This window comes from Chelonus insularis, unplaced genomic scaffold (genome assembly GCF_013357705.1).
Source record: "Chelonus insularis isolate UGA/USDA-ARS -01 unplaced genomic scaffold, ASM1335770v1 contig_94_pilon, whole genome shotgun sequence".
Lineage (NCBI taxonomy): Eukaryota > Metazoa > Arthropoda > Insecta > Hymenoptera > Braconidae > Chelonus > Chelonus insularis.
In genome coordinates, this window is record NW_023276783.1 from 2,379,331 (window position 1) to 2,400,788 (window position 21,458).

Below are 21,458 nucleotides of genomic sequence, written 5' to 3' on the forward strand. Positions count from 1 at the left end.
AGATTGACCTTGTTTTATTTTCTCAAGCTCAATTAAAAACAATATCTATGTATTATTATGATTTATTTATTAATCAATAGATTCTTTATTAAATAATTATCAAAACCAAATCTGTATTTCATCAAATTATTTATATCTTGATCACATTAATTATTCCATACCTATACAAGTTAAAATTAAAAAAAAAAATTAATACTAAAATTTTATTGTGCTATTACTTGTTTATCACCCTCACGTGACTTTGAAGTCACATCTAAGGATGTTAAAAAAATGAAATAATAAACTTTCTATAAAAGGAAAAAAAGCATTAGCATCTAGATCATTGCTTATGTGTAGATAAGAAGAAGGAAAAAAAGTTGAAGCTGGAGTATAACTGCAAAAAATTAAAGTCAAGAAAGTTATATTAATATTTAAAACTAATATTTAAAACAAAAAAGGAAAAAATAAGAGAGCTGAAAGGTGAAAAAGAAAGTAAAAGATCCACGTATTTAATTTTTTCTTTCCTTTCTGTCATCAGGAGTTTTTAGTATCGAGAGTATTTAGTCAGTTTTTATTCGTCTCTGTCAACTGGATAATTGAATTAATGTCTAGCCGAACTTTCTCCTCGAGAGATCAAGTTAACGATGTAATGATTTTTTCATCAGATATACGGATATTGTTAATTGACATAATATATTATTATCAACAGCATACCTTTTGAACCATTTAAATGATTTTATTAATTTAATATTTACATAAAGGCTTCTAGAATAATGTCTTCTTTTTAAGCACAAAAAAATCTGAAAATTTCTGTAAAATTCATCATTAAATGTGAATTTTACTTTAATTAAAATGACATGTTCATAGTTTTTTTCAGATACCATTATTAAATTAATTATTGTAAAAAAGTTTAAAAGCTTTTTCCAGATCACTTATAGATATTGAATTTGATTGACTATCTATTGATACGATAAAAAGATATCTTGCCATGTCAGAGAATCAAATATTGTTATCAGAAAATTCTTATTTCTGTAAAAAAATACCTTTGTAGTGATTTCTTTTTATTAAAAAAGAAAAAAAAAAGAAAAAATTTTCTTAAATATTTAAAGTATAACAAAATTGATTGCAATTTATATGAAAGTAAAAAAAATACATATCATGTCACCTATAATAAAATCTAAGCTTTAAAAAAACAGCATTCGATATTATCGATTATTATACATACAGCACAAGTATTTCTTCCTGGAATCTTTTATGGAAGAATTATTAACTTTTTAAATTGAAATATAAACATTTGAGTAAATCTTGATATTTAATAAATAGTTAAAAACAGAGATATAGGGTTATATAAAAAAAGGTCTCAACTACATTAAAAACTATAAAAATTCACTGCTCTAGGCATTTCGATAATTGATGCTATTTGTATGTATAACATTAAAAAATGAGAAAATACTTTTGAACTTTTTTGTCGAAAAAGTCGTTGAAAAAGTTTTAGATTATTAAATGCCCGGAAGCCAATTGATATCTGATATTTGCCGTATAAAAAAAACTTAAAAAACTTTGATAATGTCTAAATACGAGAAGAGATAAATTCTCGTTTTAACATAATCACGATTTAATGCTAAGACTATACAAGTACCAAAGTTCTATCACTTTTAACAGTTATAAATCTCTACAATATACATAATGTAAAAAAGTCTTGAAAAATGTTTCATTATTTCTTTTTTTTAATCATATAAAATAATACAAAATTAATTCTACAAAGTACTTTAATAATCAATAGCGGAAACACTTTATTAAATTTATATTATTTTATAACGAACTGAATATCTACACTAATGATTTAAAACAAGTTATTTTTAAAAATAAAGTTGGATAATTAAAGATAATGTTTTTAATCATCTATTGTCAGATATAATTTGATTCCATATCTATTCATTGATCTCATTATCTTATTAAAAGAATATTGAATTTTAGAGAAGATTCCTCATTTAATATCTAACTGAATGCTAATTGTCAATGACAAAAATTTCAAGTAATCCAACAATTAAATTTGAATTATTAAAGCAATAAACTTTAGTACTATTGCAAATTTTCAACGCAATAATACTATATCAATTCACGTATCAATAGAAAATTGGATAATATTCCGGAATCCAAAGGTAAACCATTAAATTTTGGCTGCTTTCAATTACCATGATTTATATTTCAAATGTTATCTCTTGAAATTCACGAACATTGGTTTCAAAGTAAACTGAGACTTGGATAAAAAGTTTTTGTTTCAAACTTCAATCATGAATTCATTTGACACACTGAAGAACTTATTTAGTTTTCTAAATATTTCTAAACATTTTTTTTTCTTATTTGTAAAATTAAAAAGTTTTTCGGAATAATATATTGAATTATTACTTGAACTTTAAAATTAACTTGATAAAAAAAAATTAATCTTAATTTTTGAACAAATGTAGGAAAAATAAGTCATCAAAAAATTGTCTATTGATATCATGTAAAGTCGAATAGTTTACAAGCTTCTATTCGAATCTGCTTAAATTGGATACAAAACTTGGCTGATATCAAGAGGCCTGTATGATCTAAGTGCCTTTGCCTTGAGCGTTTAATTAATGCAATCCAATTATATAGTAGTAAGCATCTTGGAAGACAGTTTAGAGAACTTCAAACAACTGGATTACTATGCATTCTTCACAGTCAACACTTTTGGTTTCAACAACTTTTAATGTCACGATTCTTCTATTACAAGCATCAGAATTTTCTAGCAAAAAAAAAATCTTCATCATCCAGCAAATAAGTTGAAATATTTTCTATAGTATGTAATTGTCAATACTTAAACACTTCGTAGTCTAAACAGAAAACTGTCAAAAGCAATCAGTAATTACACCAAGCATACTACAGATTTACTCTACGATTTTAATTATCAAACTACAAAGTTTTAATACCCTTCATCAAAATTATATCAAAGCAATGACCATATATTGTTTTAAACTTCACTTTTTGAATTCTCGACGATGTATATTTTTTTATCGTAGAGTATCCATAAGTATTTTATTATTACTCATTTTTTTTGTACTGATCTATCTTCATGTGAATATGAATTACACGCAGTCGATTCTAATTAATTTTCTCATTGTTTCTAATCTTTTCAACGATCCTTTTAACAGAAAAAAAACTTCTCACACATAATACAATCTTTCTGATCACAAATGAATATTATGCAGGTCAAAATTTATTGTAATTATTAAATTAAGTATTACAATGGACTAAACACAACGAAAAGTGAATAAAAATAATTATGATTCAGACAAAAGATTTTTTCCATCGAAAGCTCTACAAATAAATTAACAAGATGTTCTGTAATACTTCGAGGCTTATAAAATAAAAAAAAGATAATAAAAAAAAATGAAATTCATTATCGTGTCTTAGTCCATTATGACTCTAATTTTTCTTTCTATCAATAAGAAGTAAAAACAACAGAATCTCTAAATAGTGAAGCAAAAAAGACGGTTGAATAAATTTCTATAGAAATAGTTAAATCAAAGAATTTTATTCTATTGATTTTTTTTAATAAAAAAAATGATGCTTAAATTTTATTCACATATTTGAACTATTTTTATCATCAAGTGGCATAAATTTTTTAACACATTCTGGAATTACAAATTGATCTTCATTTTCTTCTAATAAACATCCTAACAATTTAGGAATCGATAAAATAGACCAGATTAATCGCATGCTATTCTTTTACTCGTTGGAGTTTGATAAGCAATCAATAATCTCTTACTACAGTAATCTCCGCACATGGAGAGATTTCCAACTTCAACATAATCTTGTTTAGATCTTGACCAAAGTTCAAAAGAAATATTTAGACTTTCATAAACTTTTAGATCACAAGCAGGCTTTAAAACAACTCGATAATGTCTTCCTATTTCGTCATAAATTTTTAAAACAGTTTTTATCATTTGCTGAAAATATCTTGATACTCTCGACTCTTTTTATCTTTGACTACTGCAAAACAATGAACAACAGATTCTTGATTAACTCCAAAGAGCCCTAGAGCGTTAGAATCAGTATTGTGCTTGGGTATATATTGCCTTCCTGATGCATAGTATTTTATTGGTAAAGTTTTTGGATTTATCAGCTGTTTTGTATGCATTGCTAGGAAAGCAAAAAAACTTGCCCCTCCTATTAAATGTAATTTATTAAGAGAGATCTTATCATCTGATAAATGATGTAAATTTTCTAGAATATAAGATTTATTCGGATCTTCTTGATCAAGACCAGCTGCTTCGATAACAAAACTAGAATTAAAATCTGTTCCGGAAGTTCGAATAAAATTATCGTTATTGAGAATTTGTCCAATCCATGTTAATAATCCTATTTCAAACAGAGCAGCTTCGTTTGTCAAATAATAACAAATGGGATTCTTGTATTCTACTAATTGTAGTGATTTTCCAATATCTATGTGACTCTTGGAAGGTAATTTCGCTCCTTTCGATATTGACTTTACACTTTGTAGAATAACTGGTTCTAGAGGAGTCATTTCATCAATCTCATTAGGAAGATTTAATAATGAAATAATAGTAGATTCCTCAAGCTCCCACAATGTCTCTTTTACAATCTTTAAATCCTTTTTAAGAATTGTTCCTTGAAGTTTCATAGCATTAATTGATTGTTTCACATCATCACTAAGCTCTTTTTCTTTACTTAATTGTTTAATTTTAGATGCTATTTCATCTCTTTGCTTTTCTATTTCTTGACGATTGGTTTCAATATTTTTATAAAATTCCCATTTTTCTTTCAGTTTTAAGATAGATATTTAGATTCATATTCCTACATTGTAACGCATATTCTAATTTTTTTATATCAGCAAAGCGCTCATTCAAAATAACGCTTGTGGTGTTTTGTAAGATATGAAAATTCTTCGTGTGCTTTTGCTACCAGGAATGAATAAGGCAGAATTTTTATAGCGACGAAAATTCTTTTCTATCGATTTCAATGTCCACTTCAGCTTATTCGGTATCCATCTCTTATTCAAATATTTAGCCATATTTATAATTAAGTTATAAATTGAATTAAACTTACTATGATGGCTATTTCGAAGAAATATCTATATCTATTTCTTCAGTTGTTGGAGGTATTAAAGTCTCTATTCTTCTTTTCTTTGGTGGAATCCAATCCACGTCCTGCCTGCACCGTCAGCAGTCTTCGATAGTGTAGGGTTCAAGCTCTAAAGCTTTCAATCTTCGCTTATGAACTTTTGTATTAAAATGATTATGTAATGCTTCTTGATTAATAAAATACCTCCTGAAAAAAAATACATAATATTAGTTCTGATAGATGATAAACTATTGCTACTCTATTGTTGAAAAAGTTTAAAAATTATTCTAATCTTAGGTTCTAAGTTAGTTGTTTTTCCCTCTACGGCGAAAGTAACCTTGTGTGCGTTCAGTAATGTTGTGCAGCACCGGGTTTATCAAAATCTATCTCTTGTTTTAATAATTTACCAACATTTCCCTCTTTTATATCATTGTCGATTGCAAAATTTAATATCAAATTATAATTCATATTAATGCTTATATGATATTGAATAATATTCATAAAAATACTGCATACGGTGACTTAACCAACATGAAAGCCACGTGATGAACCTCCAAAGACCGAATGTATATTTTATATCAGAATCATTGTCAATACACTTACCTCATCAAGATCTTTTGTTTTTCTTTTAGTTTTCATACTTTTTTTCATTCCATTGCTCTGAACAGTTTTTTTTCTTTTGTACGTCATTTTAACACTGATTTTTCAAAAATTATTCAATTTTTGGAGTATTATTGTTACAATACGTGCTATATTTTCGCTTGACTACTACTGTCCTCTTATGTTGAGCAACAATATTACAAACAAACATATGTACGTTTACATACAATCTCTATAAATATACATATATGTATGAAAATTTGATATTGGAGAAATGATTTCTCTTTGCTCTTTTTAATTACGAAAAATTCAACTTATTCGAAGGCAAAATATTGAAATAAAAAGCATCTTTATGCATTGAATAACTACTTGAAGATTCACTCGACTTTAGTAATTTGGAAAAATGTATACTCAAAGCGCGTATTTACATTTGAGTATTTTCGCTTATATTTATGCAAATAATTTATAATCGATAAGAAGACTATTGTATGATAAGTTTTACATATTTTTTTAACTTTTTTATTGACCAATAACTGTTATTGTTTTATATAAACACAAAATTAGTGTAAATCAAAAGAAACTTAAATCAAGAAAAGTGATAGCTGTTGAAATTTAAAAAATTTTCTATAAATAGATTTACAATATAATTGATTCCAAGTATTGAAAAAATTATAATTTCATCTTTAACAAAATTTTAATAATTTTAATTAATGATTCGATAATTGTTGCTTATTTAAATGAATCTAAATAAAAAAATAAAATTCATAATAATTTGAGGTTACTCTTAAGATGCCGCTACCATCGAGCTAGCTTGGAGCGCCTCTATCGAAAATGGGTCAACTAAGTGACCATCCATTTTGAAAGTAAAAATACACTTTGATTCGAGTGTATTCGGTGATAAAAATCTTACTAAATTGTGAGAAATAAAAGTTTTTGACCGGCAAGAGGATTGAAATGAATTCACGATAAATAATAATAGCTGAAAGTTTGACTCAATACAGTGTAAATATAAAAGAAGTTAAGTAATGAAAGAAGAACGCGCGCGCGCTCTCTGGCCCAAACGGGCGGAAATGCGTTGTTCTCCCGCAGCTAACGAGCTTGTGGTTGTGCAGGAAAGGAGTTAAATGCGTCAAGATCGAACTAGTCGACGGCAAACGCGAGACTGCGAGTGTATCGGTATAAATCGAGCTGTCGAGCGGGTGGGAAGAGGGATTTGGATGGATTCTAGGCGGCGAGGGACGCCATTTTGATATACGGTCGTACGTCAAGGAACGCTGAGGTACGTTGGGTTCGTGCGGCGCTTTGGTCCGTATACGAATCACGATCCAACCCCCCCGCGTGCTGTCTCACAGACTTACGAATCGAGCTTTACCTCCGGCCGTCTTGAAAAACGAGGCCTGGAAAGTTTACTGAAAACCGATTAACTTTGTTATTTTTATTAAATCTGCTCATGCTTTTTGGTGATGTAGTCATCTATGTTGGCGTTAGCTTGGTGTGCGCGTGCGAACAAAAACTTCTCAACGAAGGATTCGTAGCCATCATCGGAAATAAATCCAATGATGTAGGGTAGAGTGACAAGTGACAGGTGAATCGATTAGTATTGACGACTATTAAGGAGTTAATAACTAGTGGCTAATAAAACAATTAAACAAAAAACTTGAACACCGATCTTTTGATATATTTTGTAGAGCGGCAAACAAGTTCAGTTTATCGTAGTGGTTGTAGTAACAGTGATGGTGATCTGAAAAGTACCTCCCAATGTCTTCAGAGTGGCTTTCAAAAGCTTATCTGAGGCAAGGGAGCAGTGACTTGTGTAGATGTATACTCATAAAAGGTGCCCATGTGCGTCCGCCAATTATTTATTGCCGTCGTTAGCTTCTCGTGGCTCACGAGTGAACTTCAATTGGCACGATAACGCGCGCCACGGCCAGAAAACATGAACATGGCCAAGATCCTCAATAAGGACCCAGTTACCTACGAGAGGGAGAGGCAAAATTTTATTAAAGAGTTACAACATTTTCATGAAACACGAGGGTAAGAGTTTCTTTATTATTTCACCACAACATACTGCAAAGTCAGTTACTTAATCGATGTACTTGGCATAGCTACAGTTTCTTCATATTAATTGTTATTTTATATACTTTTTTTGTTTTAGAACATCATTTAAGAAATGTCCAAAAATTAGTGGCAATGACATAGATTTATACCTACTGTACGTTCTTGTAACTGCTCATGGAGGATGGATCAAGGTATGATTCGCAACTCATATAATTTTGCATTTTATTTACTTAACGTATCATTTATTCATATATTTTCTTTTTTTTAGACTAAACATAAGGTCTAGATCAATTTAATGTATGTTTTATTAGCACAACTAATTTTTTTATTGAAGGTAAAGAAACGTTGAAATAAACAGAAGGTTTCCAACTATCACGATTTATTGCATAGATTGCTCCTCATTATAGAGTTGTTCTATTATAAATAAACATTACTTATCTAAGCATGTTTAATCTTAGATAAGTTCTATAGCTGAAACGCTTTTGTAATAAATGGAATCTCTTAATCCATTGAGGTTATGTTGATTAAATTAACTGAGAAAATTTATTTAAAAATTAAATAACAATATGCTAGTATATCCATTACAAATGCAGATAGTAATCTGTCATTTTTTCATTATATATTTTAAACAGTAAAAGCACAATTCGTTTTGCACATTCCTGAAATCAATTTCAAAGTGAGAATTAAAGCACAAAGAATATTTTATGTTAACTTTTTTGGCATATTTCTTTGCTGAGAAACATGTTTTGGAGTAAGAATTTTCTTACATCAATAAATACGTTTGATTATGTTGGAAACTTTCTCTTATTCTCGACAATTAGCATTGTTATTATCATTCTCATAATTGAATGTTTTTTATTCCAATTGTCTTCCTATAAATCGCATATATTTTTCAATTTAGCAATTAAGATATTATTCATTACTTATTTTATAAAAAAATGTTACTCAATCTCTCGGAGTGCTCTATCAATACCAAGATGGTTTATTTATAATTGGAAATCTTGCAAAGTGAGAAAATGAAAAATACATAGGGACAATGCGGAAGTGGCGCAAGGTCAGGGTCACTCGATTGAAGGTACCGGGTTCGTGGGTGCTACAGTAGCACTCTAGAAAGAGCGAGGGACAGTATGAAAGTTGATCGGTGACACGAATATACTCGAAATAGGGGGGATCACTCCATACAATCAGCATCCTAGTAGATACGTTGAATATCATCCTATCAACATCTCCAGATAATCTAGATGATGATTATCCTTAATTTGTTCTGTATTCGTTTATATCTAGAATAACATTGAGAAAATCATATATAGTGGTATCCAATCAAGAAAGGAAGTTGGAGTAATACATTCTCTAGAAAATAATAATCATGAAATTATAAAAACGTGAGTGTCATTCGTTGCTACAATGGAATGCATAATGTCCAAGAATGTACTGCGAAAACTAGAGAAATTGAACACATGAGTCAGGTGTCGCGTGTCCTCTCTGCAATAGTACGAGACGCCTCCTGCTAGTTCTGCTATGTAGTTTGTAGCTGGTTCTCGACATAATATCAAGCCGGGGCTCGTTTTGTTGGCGCGGTCGATACGGCAACACCGCGCCCAACCGCGCGCATACCGGCACCCGTAAAGGCGACGTTGCTGCTGATTTAATCAACTTGGCAACATCGTTTTATACATGTATATAAATGTACATGTATGCCTGGCCGTAAGAGAACTCCATACCTACACTGCAATATTAGCAAAAGTATGGAAAAGAATTTAAATAATAACAGCATCATCAAAAAAAACTTGGAAACCATCAAACATGTTTTTTACTCTTATCCAGGTGGTTAATAAGACTATCAGCATTTCGAATTTCTTCAACTTGATCTCCACACTTTAACTTAAAGGTTTAAATCTCAATAAATTGGATTACAAACTTGGACTTTTTTTCATCAATTAGCAATGATGTTAATTGGTTGCTTTAGTAGACCATAAATAGCAAATAATTCAATAGAAAAAAATATAACAAGAATTGGAGTAAAAAAAATTTTAATGATCTTGAAGAGTTGGAGCACCTAGAAGCTGCTATAGAATGGTGCATTATGTACAGAATTGGTATAGTTTTTGGCGGGAACGGCTGGGCTTATTGGATAACACGTGAGCCGGTGTTTCATTGACTGTTAGCTCATTGAATGTAGCGATAAGGGGAGGGACCAAGCGAGAAAAGCTTGGAGAGATGAGAGACTACGTCAGGAGAGCAAAGTGTGGCTGTACTGTTCGCGGGCGGACGAACATACACGGCGGGGAAACGCGATCAGCTGATCTCCAACGACGGCAGACCGCATGTCGCTGTTCCTCTCTTGCCTCTCGCCACTTTTAGTTCTCTTTTTCACTCTCTATCTTTACCCGGCTTGGTTTCCCCTTCAGCCTTCACCGGCTTGACGCCCCTGTGCCTGCCCCCACCCCTTTTTACCTCCTTCTTCTCCTCCTCCTCCACCAATCTCCTTTTCTATAGTCCCGGACGATCAGCTGATTCGGAACTGTCAGTTGTACCGTGGGCCTATGTGCTACCACGTGCACGAGCTAACTTTACGTATACTTCAACTTCTAGTGAGATATGTTCTAAATATTTGGCGGGAGAAGCAAGTTGAAGTTGCTGAATAGTCCGCTCTATTTACTAATTTTACTTTGAAGCTTTCATCAGTAAACATTATGCTAACTTAAATATGCCATTTTTTTTAAAGTTATTTTTCAGCACTGTTTAATTTTTAAATAGATTTTTTAGATTTTTTTATACTTGGTAAAACAAATTTACTACCTCAATAACTGACTTTATTTTCAACAGAATGAATCATCACTATCAGAATATAACTCTTTACCTGATTAGATACCTCACATAATATTCTGTATGATTTTGTTTGAATTTTCAGAAGATAGATTGTTGATTTATACAAAAAAATTCAAGGAATTTGTGAAAATAAATCATACAATCATAAATTAGTAGAAGCAAGAGCTGTCTACCTGTGGACGTTAGCCAAATTGCTGAATACAACTATTTTTATGAACCGAATCGTTCTGTTATTATGCTTCATTTCATGATATATATTTTGAGCACTTATTGAAAACTTAAATATTCATTTTCTTTAATAAATTTTATTTTATAAATGCAATACTTGTTTATACTAACAAAGTATCCATTAAGATCTCAAAATAATATTTTACATAATTATGTATATCAATAAATAATCATTTATAAATAAATTTCTATTAAATGTTTAAGGTCAATACACGAAACGAATGGGCTTCATTATGTGAACAATTTCATCTACCAGATGGCTGCGTTAATAGCGGAGTTGGTCTCAAGCAAATTTACCTCCGGTAAGAATAAATTTGATAAAAATAAAATTCTGTTGAATAAAGTGATAAGTTAAGTCTGGTAACAGATAGAAGAAGAATATGAACATCACATCAACTCATAAGTTTTTTAATGGTCTTCGATTACATTACAATGGATCAATGTTCCTTATGACCTTGAAATTAGGGTGAATGATCTAAAGGCAGTAGCTACAACGAAGCAATTGAAGTGTCAGTTGTAGTAAGCGCTTCCTCCCTCCATCTTTACTCATCTAACCCTCCTCTCACCATCTTTCTGATAGCTCACGGTACGTTCACGTACGTTATTACGACCCCCGTCGATTCATTCATGCTGCCTGCGTCGCGACGGCACAATCACGTGCTCTACTGGACTCTATTTATAACTCTCATAATCAAAATCATTATCCGTACACAATAGCAATTATGTTTTACTTATAGGAACGCTGTAGTTCAATTTCAATTAATTTTATTATTTTTTTTTTTTTCAAATGATTATTAGATACCTGGATCGATATGAAAAGGTTCACTTCCTTGGAGAAGATGGCCAACAAGCAGACGATGATGACGAAGATTCAAGACATAGAAAATGGTCCGCCAGATCACTTCATTCAGTTCCATTAACTTATAATCATCATCAACATAATGTAGCAGGTATATTGTATTAAATTTCTTGAATTTAAAAATGATAAGTTTAATTTTATTATATGTATACAGAGTAAGAAAAAAAATGAGATACTCCAAATTATTATAATGGAAAATATTTAAAAATAAATTCCTGTATTTTAAAGCAAAGAATCACTTATAAATTATACAAAAAAATAAATCATATTTATTTTTAACTTAATAGTATTTACTATTCGTTATTGATTCTAGATTAGCGGTATTAAAATAAGTGTTATATTAACTTTCAGAATCTCTTCGTGAATATAATGGTCTGTCAGCAGACCTTTACAAGCCATCAAATTACGATAAACTCAGCCTCTCATTACTCTCACCTCTGCCCAATGAACAAGACTTTGCGATTAACGTCTGTACTCTACTATCAAATGAAGGAAAACATACTCTTCGTTTAGACAAGTATCCTCGTTTAATTAATATTCTTCTAGCCCATGCTGGAGTTTTTGATTCACCAGGAACCCGGCAACTTTTTATTGAAGTTTATTCACGTGTAAGGAATTACTCTATTAACTCGTTTTGGTCTGATGTTGTGGATTCTCCATCAGTCCTTGATCTCACAGATGAACGTTCATTTATGAAAAAGCCCTCCAGTTGTCCCAATACATTCTTACGTCGGAAAACTTTAGAAAAAGAACGAGGAAAGAAGCTAAAAGAATCTAAATCTGTTACTGAAGATGCTGAACCAATGGAAGTTGATTCACCAGAATGTGAAAGATTGGAAATACCACCATTTTTTGATGAAAATTTAACAGATCAAAATCAGAATTCAATCAAATTTGAAGATGAGGACAAAGACTTATTTTGCATGGGTAGAACTTTAGGTACTCAAGATCCTTATGGTCAACGAGTATTACAGATAGCATCAATCTTGAGAAACTTAAGTTTTACAAGTGAAAATGCTGCAGTGTTGGGTAGAAATCGTTGTTTTCTAAGATTTGTACTTCTAAGTGTATGTGCGCGATGGAGTAATCTTCATCAATTAGGATTTGACATTCTTGGAAATATAGCAAACGAAATAATTCTTAAAGAAGCCGGGGAGAGGCTAAGCGAAGGTATTCTTTCTTGTGTAATAAAAGGAATAGAGTCTGCTGATCGGTTTATTGCTATTTCGTGTCTAGAGGTGTTAAATAAACTTAGTCAACAGGACAGCAATGAAGAAATAGTAACATTTGGACTTGATGATAATGTTTACGAGTTAATATGCAGGTTTTTAGCACTTAGTGATATCGCATTACTTGTTTATACACTTGAGTGTTTATATGCATTAACATCATTAGGTGAAAGACCGTGTACAAGTGTTGCTAAAGTTCGGGGTGCCATTGATACTCTCGTAGCACTTGTAACCGTGGAAGCACAAAGCTATGGACCTAAAGCATGTATTTTGATGAGAGTTGTTGAAACAGTGTCTACTGTACCTGCTTCTACAACAAACAGTGGTCAAACGTCTGTATCCTCAACTGTGACTACTGCTTCTACTACAAATGCAGTAGTTACAACACCTGTTGCATCTTTAACATCAACAACGACGACGGCGACTACGACAGCCACGACAACTATGACAATATCAGCACCTGTTAGTCCTGTTACATCACGACCAACTACACCAGCTGCTCCCGTATCTAAAGCTGCATCTAATAAACTTGCTGAAGCAGCTAATTCACTCCAACAACAGCATGCTCATCAACAGATTATTCAAGAAAATGAACAGTTTGCTCTAGGGTGGTTAAGAGCTACTTTCGAGCTTGCTCCTGGTGTTAAAATTGAACAAGAAGAATTATATAAAAAGTATCTTGGGTGCTGCACGAAAATCGGAAGAAGAGGAGTCATTGCACCACTTCATTTTCCTAGATGTGTTAGGTAAATGTTATTATTTATTAATTGATTGTAGTTTAAAATTAACTGCAAAATTATGGCATATAAATTGAATTTAATATATATTCAAATTTAGGTCTGTCTTCGGTGGTACTATAGGACCAAATCCTGCTAAAGGAGAAACCACTGGCACTCAATACTACGAAGGGATTAGAGTTCGAGCCACTCCTGCACCAGTAACTTATCCGAGCCAAAATGCTGTTGCAATTAATGCAGTTTCTTCAGCGGCAATAACCACACCGCCAGTAAAGGTGCTTCCTGTTCAACAGCGTACAGTCACGCCCATAAATCCTGCACCTGACAGCACAGCCCTAGACAAATCATCCAAGTTTTCAGCAACACCCGCGTCCCCTATACTAAAAGCCCAGTTGTCAGCCCCACCAAAACCATCCCCAAATCAACCCCACAATCCAGCCACAATCACCAAGGTTGACTCTAAAAGTCAGGTGGGTCCAAATCCTAACTCTATCTCTACATCATCTTCTTCATACCCTTGGTTACTCATCTATTGTATCCTTCTTGCATTTTCATACCATCATCTGCATAATATATGACATTTTTAGCCTCGACTTAATTAATTTTAATCATTGAGTACGTAAAGATTGATTTAAATCGCTCATAATTTGCTTTTTTTTCAATTGCTCTACGCTTTTATTTCAATTTTTGGTGGTGGGTAATTAGTAGCATTTTTTATAAATATGATAAGAAAATAAATAAGGTTAAAGGATTATTGAAAATTATTTTTACTCATAAAGGATTAAATTTTCTCGTACAATTTCACAAAGTAATCCATTAATCTTTTTTAATTATCGTAGAAGTACTTTAGAAGCTTATAGATGATGATAAATACAGTATTTGCTAGAGTGTTGAGTATTGTGATTGGTATGAACTTAGGTATCAGTGGCACATCCTCATTTGAGCCAAGCATTACTTGCAAGTGGCTCCCAACCCCAACAACAACAACAGCAACAGCAACAACCAACTCAGTTACAAGTTCAACAACAACAACAACCACCAACTCAAATGCAATCTCATGTAATTCAAGTAGTGACGAAGGATGATAATCGATCTGGAACAACATCAAGTTCAATAATAAAAAGCCTTTTGGCTACAAAGGTAACCGTCAGCGGCGACTGCATGCCCAGCGCCGCTGTGACTTGTGTGTCTCCCTCGAATGCCTGCGTAACAAATACTACTGTTAGCATCGCATCCAGCATCAGTGCCAATCAACTAATAACCAGCAACCAGGTATTGTTGTTGTAATAATAACATAGATCAGACTTTTTTATTTGTTAGGAAAAAAAATTATATATTTGTATTTTATTGAAAAGTAAGATAATATTTTGGTGCATTACTTTTAAAATTATGTACAGTAAAAAATTATTGTGTGTTTTTTCGCATGTTTTTTTTTATTTGCTTAGATTTTAAGTAGTTTTATAAATACAATTTTTTTTACATATATTCAGTGTTAACGATATTAAAAGTCAATTTTTGATCAGTTAATTTATGAAGGCACTGATAACCAGAATACTAACATAAGCACGTTTTTGTTTATTTTTTTTTTATTTTTAAAAACGTTTTGGTTAATAACAAATTAGACAAAAAAAACCAAATCCCAAATCTATTGACGATTCAACACGATTATCTTTATTTGATTTATTCCTAATATTTAATTTTAATTTACATAAAGATTACGAGAATAAAAAAATTTTTTATGTTGGCAGGTTGCACAGCGACAGCAGCAACAGAAACTGCTTCAACAACAGCTATCTGGAGGAAATCAAGTAAATACGGTGAATGTTATGCCAGTATCTACTATAATATCGACACCCACAACCACTTCTGCACAAACGACTCTTCCTTTAAAATCTCCAGCTAACTCAAAATTGAAAAATATTACAACCTTAAATGCTCCTGCCAAAAAAGTACAAAGGGTTAATGGAGCTAAAATTGTTGTAGCTAATAATTGTGACAAGGTATATAAAATGTTTATTCTAAATTCATATAAAAGTGGTACAATGCAACTTTGAATTAATTTGATTTTTCAGACTGACACACCTGATAGTGACAATCAATTAACGACAATGATGACTCCAACGATGTCTGCAATGACAGAAAACCACATAAATGCTGCTTCAAAAGTATGTAAACCCCCACTAGGTACAGCATCAGTTTCAAGTGTAAAACAATCAAACATAAGGCCAGTTTGTACTTCATTTGGCGAAGACTCAGATTCTACCAATAATTCTTTAGCTTCTAGTAGTGGAATTGGCGGTAGTCGCGATTGTCCAAATGTTGGAATCGAAGAAGAGAATTCTTTAATTAGTTTTGAAGGGATTTTACAAAACGGAGCTTCGGGAAGTTTGGACATTGATCCTCAAGAGGATGGATCGTCAAAAGATTCTTCTAGTTTGAGTTCTAAAGATAATAAACCATTAGGAAGTTTGATGTTGGCAGATTTACTGGAAAGGAAGATTGAAAAAGACCCATTAGTTAATGGAGTGATTGGTAAAAATTCTTCCAGAGATAAGTGTTCAAATTTAGTTGAAAATCATATTAATAAAGCGCTTAAAGATTTACCAGACTCATCAGTGAAAACGGAATTAGAACCTGGACTTTCTGATGAAACTTTAATTGAAGCACCCAGAGGAATTAAAAGATCACCAAGTGAATCTGAAGAGCCTACAAAAAAACCCAAGTATTCTAATGGTACTACATCTCCAGAAGTCAGCGTTGATGGTGCAACAGTAGAATCTACTATGTCTAGCTTAAAATCTGAACCTGAGGATTCAGAGGATAAAGACAATGAAAAAGTTACGGTGTCATCAACGGCAGCTAATTTATATGCAGCGCTCGCTGCTGATTGTATTGAAGATGAGACAGACCTTGATGAACCGATTAAAGAAGAACCAGTAGTAATCAAAGAAGAACCTCGAGCATTTATTAATCAAATTGATTCTCAAATTCAACAACAAGTGTCCGCACCAACTCAACAACTAATTGTCACTGCACCACGACAAATTGTTGTTCAACAAGCGATTCAAGCTAATAATCAAGTTATCATTCCAACAACTCAGATGAAGGCACGAGCAACTTCACAACCTCAGGTACTTCTTCAACAAAGTGCTGGAGGACAGCTTCAGTATGTAGTGTCTGGTGGAGTTCCAGGTCAAAATTATGTTTTAGCACAATCCCAGACTGCATTAGTTCAGGGTCAAGCCCAAACAGTGCTTGTGGCACAAACTACTCAACAACAAGGCACTGGGGCGAAAACGATTATTATACTCCAGCCTCAATCTTCAAGTCAAACGAGTCCAAAAGTTGTCGCTATGACTCCTCAAGGTCAACAAGTTGTTGTTACTCAAGTTCCCCGGCCAATTATTCAAAGTTCAGCTCTTGGAAATATCCCGCCACCTCTTGTTCCGACATCTGCGGCTATTCCGCAAGGAATTATTGTTAACAGTTCGATAGCACAAAGTAACACGAATACAGTGACTGTAACTATTCCTGCAATGGCCCAAGCATGTCCAGTGACTAGTAGTGTTCCTTCTCGAGTTGTAACGCCAACACCCGCATCAACACCTCCCCCAACAAGACCTACTACTCCCCATCAAGTTGCTGCTACTCATGCAGTTAGTGCTAAACAACCAGTTAAAGTAGTTAAAGCCACCAATTCTAATGTAACTACATCAACTGATAACGATTCAAAAGCTTCAGTGAGTCAGTTAACTGGAGATAAAACTATAACGATAAAGATCGACCCGAATGCTTATTTATGTGAGTGGCGGGGGTGTTTACGACAATTTAAATCTGCTCATGAAGTTTATCTCCATGTTTGTGAAGCTCATTGTCCGTCAGGATCTGATGAAATTTTATGTTTGTGGGCCAGTTGTGACGGATTGAAGAGGAGGAGATTTTCTTTAATGACACATCTTTATGATAAACATTGCAATTCAGAGGTAAACTATAAAATTTTTAATAATTTAATTTATCACATTTATTTAAATAATGATTAGATTAAGATGTTAATATTTTATCAATTGATGCATAGACTTTTTATTAATTAGAAATGATTTATTAATAGAGCATGGCTGCGAGAAGAAAACAATTAACTGCCACTGGAAAAACTGAAGTTTCAACTTCTACTCCTCAGACATCTCATCACCCAGGTTATGCACCAAATGCTGCCTTTCATGCAATTAAAAGACATGCTCTTGAATTCGTTAATCCGAAGGAATTGATGGTAAAATTATTATTTTATAATAAATTATGATAATGATTATTATTACAAGAGAAATGTATTCCCCTGAGATTTTATTTATTTATTTCTATGAAATCTCAATAATCAATTAATCAGAATTCTTTAGTTTGGTTAAGGATAAGACTAGATAACTAATCTTAAGACATCTTCCAATCAATAATTTAAAATTTATATATACATATATTGGATAAAAATTTACTGGAAATATGAATTTAATTTACAAAGAAATAGTCAAAATTATTTAGCTTTGGAATGATGCAATCCTATCTAATTATGTACTTTTTTCCTTGTAATAATACTTTTATAAATATTTGCCTTCTGATTTTTCTGGTGTAGAACGATTCTGTATTTGATTTTATTAATTTATTATTTAAATTAACAACTCTTACTGTAAATATAAAACAAACCTAACCCTATAATTTCTTGTTCTTCTGGTAATGCAGCAAAGGCCAAGCAAGCCGGCTGCTACTACCGTGAGTTCTTCTCCCCGACCTGGGCAAAATCCTCCACCAGAGCAGGTAAAAATTGTAAAAATAAATGGGAAATATCTTCGATTGATTGTGCATTGTTGAAACGATTGCATGAACTTTCTTAAAGCTTTTGTTCTTCAGCTTCTTTTAATGATGTATTTATTGACTATCTTTTGCTTTTTATAATAAATACTAATACTCAATTATAAAATTAATTATTTGTTCTATCTGCTTTACTAACAACATCATTATAATAATATATTTATTTTTTTCTATGAAATCATTTATTTGATCTCATTTTCATAAAATATAATAATAACTTTTTCATGTTCCTGTGAGTTGTTTATTTGTGTTGAAAAACTATTTAAAAAATTTTTCAAATTTATGTATTTTTACATATAAAAACATTTCATAGCATGTATATGATTATTTTTATCGTACATTCAATTAACTTTTTTGAATAATTCATTTTGCAATTTTTATAAATAGTTTTTTTTTATTAGAATGCTGAATTTTTATGGTGCAACAAAAAATATAAAAAAAAATATTCAAGTAATTGGAAATGAACAAACAAAATAATCAATGTATTGTTTTTTTTTATAGGACGATAATGAAGGTCCTGTTACAAAAAGTATTCGCCTTACGGCAGCTCTAATTCTCAGAAACCTAGTCATTTATTCTGCCCATGGAAGAAGGTAAATAATAAAATTACTTTAAATAAAGTTTTGAGTTAAATTAATTCAATTGTTCAGCTTCAACCAAGTGTGTTAATGTATTTGAATATAATTGTAATTAATTTTAATTGCATTTCAGGCATCTTCGAGCATATGAACCTCACTTGGCCGGAGTAGCATTGAGTAATGTTGAATCATCGAGGACAATTGCCCAAGTTCTCTATGATATGAATGATCAGAGTAATAATAATCGCAGGTGACCTTTTCAATGAGGATTTCAATGCTAACATTGCTGTTTGTTTCCACTTAAATGAGCATCGATCAATATAATTATTATTACTTGTAATATTACTATTCCCACTACAATTACATTTACGTCTATAATTAATGAATCTACTATAACTAAACTATTGCATTGCTACGTATAGAGACATGAATTAAATTTTTAAAAACAATAAACGAAAAAGAAGATTTTTTCCTTTATGAGAAATTTAATCCAACAAACTGAGATAACTCCTCCCTTCTTTATTTATTTAAAAAATTCGACGCTCAAATTATATAAATATATAAATAAATATATTTACACAATAAATAACACTTCTTTTTCGAACTTCTACGTGAACACTAAGAATACTGTATAAGGGATTCAATAATTTGGTACGAAAAATATTACAAATGTGTGAATGACAAACTTTTTTCAAATTCAACAATAACGATTAATATACACATACGAAGTGAGGCCTATTAACTTATTAGGCAACATCTAATTGCCAAGTTAGATTTAATGTATAGAATGAATAAAAAAAAATAAAATTAAGCGTACATAAAATACATGAAATTTAATCAGTAGAATGAAAAATGAACGTGACGTAGATTAATATTCAAACTAATGAAATAGGAGGAATGCGAGATGATACGGGTGGGACAATTTAATCGAGTATTAATTGATAAGTTCAATATTACTTTATAAAATACGATATGAAATGAAAGAGATAAAGGATAAAATAAAAAGAAAAAGGTAATGATAGATTTAAGAAAGATAAAGAGACGAAAAATATTAAATGATTGAGATAATTGAAATTTAAGGTTTATATTTATTTTCTCAATGAAAAAAAAAAAATGTGGAAATGATAATGAGTACATAAAAGATTACATGATTTTAGTAAAAGTGTACAAAATAAATGTGTTTAAGTATACCAGTAAAATGATGAAATAATTTATAAATAAACAAGATTAAATCCGTGACATAAAATAATAACAAATGTAATGTATGACTTGCAATGGATTCATCTGTCTTACATGGATTTATGATACATGATATTTATATTCCACAACTCTGTAAAGTTATCATTAATATCATTCATTCATTCATTCATTCATTTATTCATAATTATTATTATTGTTAGTATATTATCAATACTATTATTTTATGTAAAATGTATTTTTTTTTACTGTATTGACTTTGATAGCGCATTGATATTATTATGAATATTATTAGAAATTTTATTATTATGCATCTTTTCTTTTTTCTAGTTTCTTTGCACTGTATTATGAAAGTGAGATGTAAAAATGCTAAATGAATGTTATTGTAATTCAATTGATAAGTAGTAAAAAAAATTTAGTTCGGTTTATGGTAAATAGCGTAAATTATAAATGGAAGACTCGGTAAGAAATTGTTTTTGAAATTAAATAATTTTTTTGATAATTTCCTAACTATTTTTTTGAACAATTTTGCATGTAAAAAATGATTCTAAGGAAGGAAAAAAATGAAATTATATCAATTTTTATCGTATTCTATTAGTTAATATACATATTTTGTGCTAAATTTTTTTTACTATCTGTTGTATAAATATGAAAAATTAATAATAAAATGAAAAAAACAGTATCCATATCACAGTCTACTTTGTAAAATATATAATAAGTAATTTTTTTTTGAAGTTTTTACGTCTATGATAAAATTAATATTTTTGTCAGTTAATCGTAAACAATAAAAAATTTAAGAGAAACTCATTTATTAGGTTTTTCAATGAATCATTGAAAATAAATCATGACATTAAATAAAAATCTCTTTTGTTAGATTTAAATTAACATATTTAACTATTAAAACATTGAAAAAAAATAATGTAAAATCAAATTTAATAAACAAAAAATCTACCAAATCGAAGTAGCTTGTTGATTAATTTCAACTTGATAAATAAAATAGAGCCCAGCATTTACATTAAATAATAATTTATTCATTTTCATTCATTTACTTTTTTAATATTTAATATACTTGTGGAAATAGTTAAATCTTAATACGTAAAAAAATTTATTAATAAAAGAAAAGATTATATTATTTCTAAAGGTTATGGGAATTAAAGAAGAAATAAGTAAATAAAAATTTGTAATATTTTATATAAAT

At 30.8% G+C, this 21,458-nt stretch overlaps 3 protein-coding genes across 8 annotated transcripts; 1 reads left to right on the forward strand and 2 right to left on the reverse strand.

The window, feature by feature from the left end:
- Nucleotides 1-1,958: 1,958 nt before the first annotated feature.
- Nucleotides 1,959-5,087, reverse strand: Slimp (Seryl-tRNA synthetase-like insect mitochondrial protein). Its single transcript, XM_035092942.1, is given in 5 exon segments — nt 1,959-3,719; nt 3,722-3,983; nt 3,986-4,807; nt 4,809-4,871; nt 4,874-5,087. Coding segments are annotated over 5 exon segments (1,446 nt in total). The 5' UTR covers nt 5,039-5,087; the 3' UTR covers nt 1,959-3,585.
- Nucleotides 5,082-6,123, reverse strand: LOC118072909 (zinc finger protein 593). Its single transcript, XM_035093076.1, is given in 3 exon segments — nt 5,082-5,295; nt 5,426-5,526; nt 5,692-6,123. Coding segments are annotated over 3 exon segments (402 nt in total). The 5' UTR covers nt 5,779-6,123.
- Nucleotides 6,124-6,514: 391 nt separating this feature from the next.
- On the forward strand, nt 6,515-20,834 carry Bap170 (Brahma associated protein 170kD). Of its 6 annotated transcripts, none has more exons than XM_035092562.1 (13): nt 6,515-7,722; nt 7,844-7,937; nt 11,008-11,105; nt 11,602-11,753; nt 12,014-13,637; nt 13,729-14,098; nt 14,547-14,900; nt 15,377-15,628; nt 15,701-17,611; nt 17,737-17,895; nt 18,357-18,431; nt 18,987-19,078; nt 19,197-20,834. In XM_035092562.1, the coding sequence occupies exons 1-13, from the start codon at nt 7,625-7,627 to the stop codon at nt 19,315-19,317; spliced, it is 5,400 nt and encodes a 1,799-aa protein (XP_034948453.1). In that variant the 5' UTR covers nt 6,515-7,624; the 3' UTR covers nt 19,318-20,834. The 6 variants fall into 6 exon arrangements, with proteins under 6 accessions (XP_034948453.1, XP_034948455.1, XP_034948456.1 ...); XM_035092564.1 differs by having other exon boundaries at nt 14,547-14,768; XM_035092565.1 differs by having other exon boundaries at nt 13,729-13,903.
- Nucleotides 20,835-21,458: the final 624 nt, after the last annotated feature.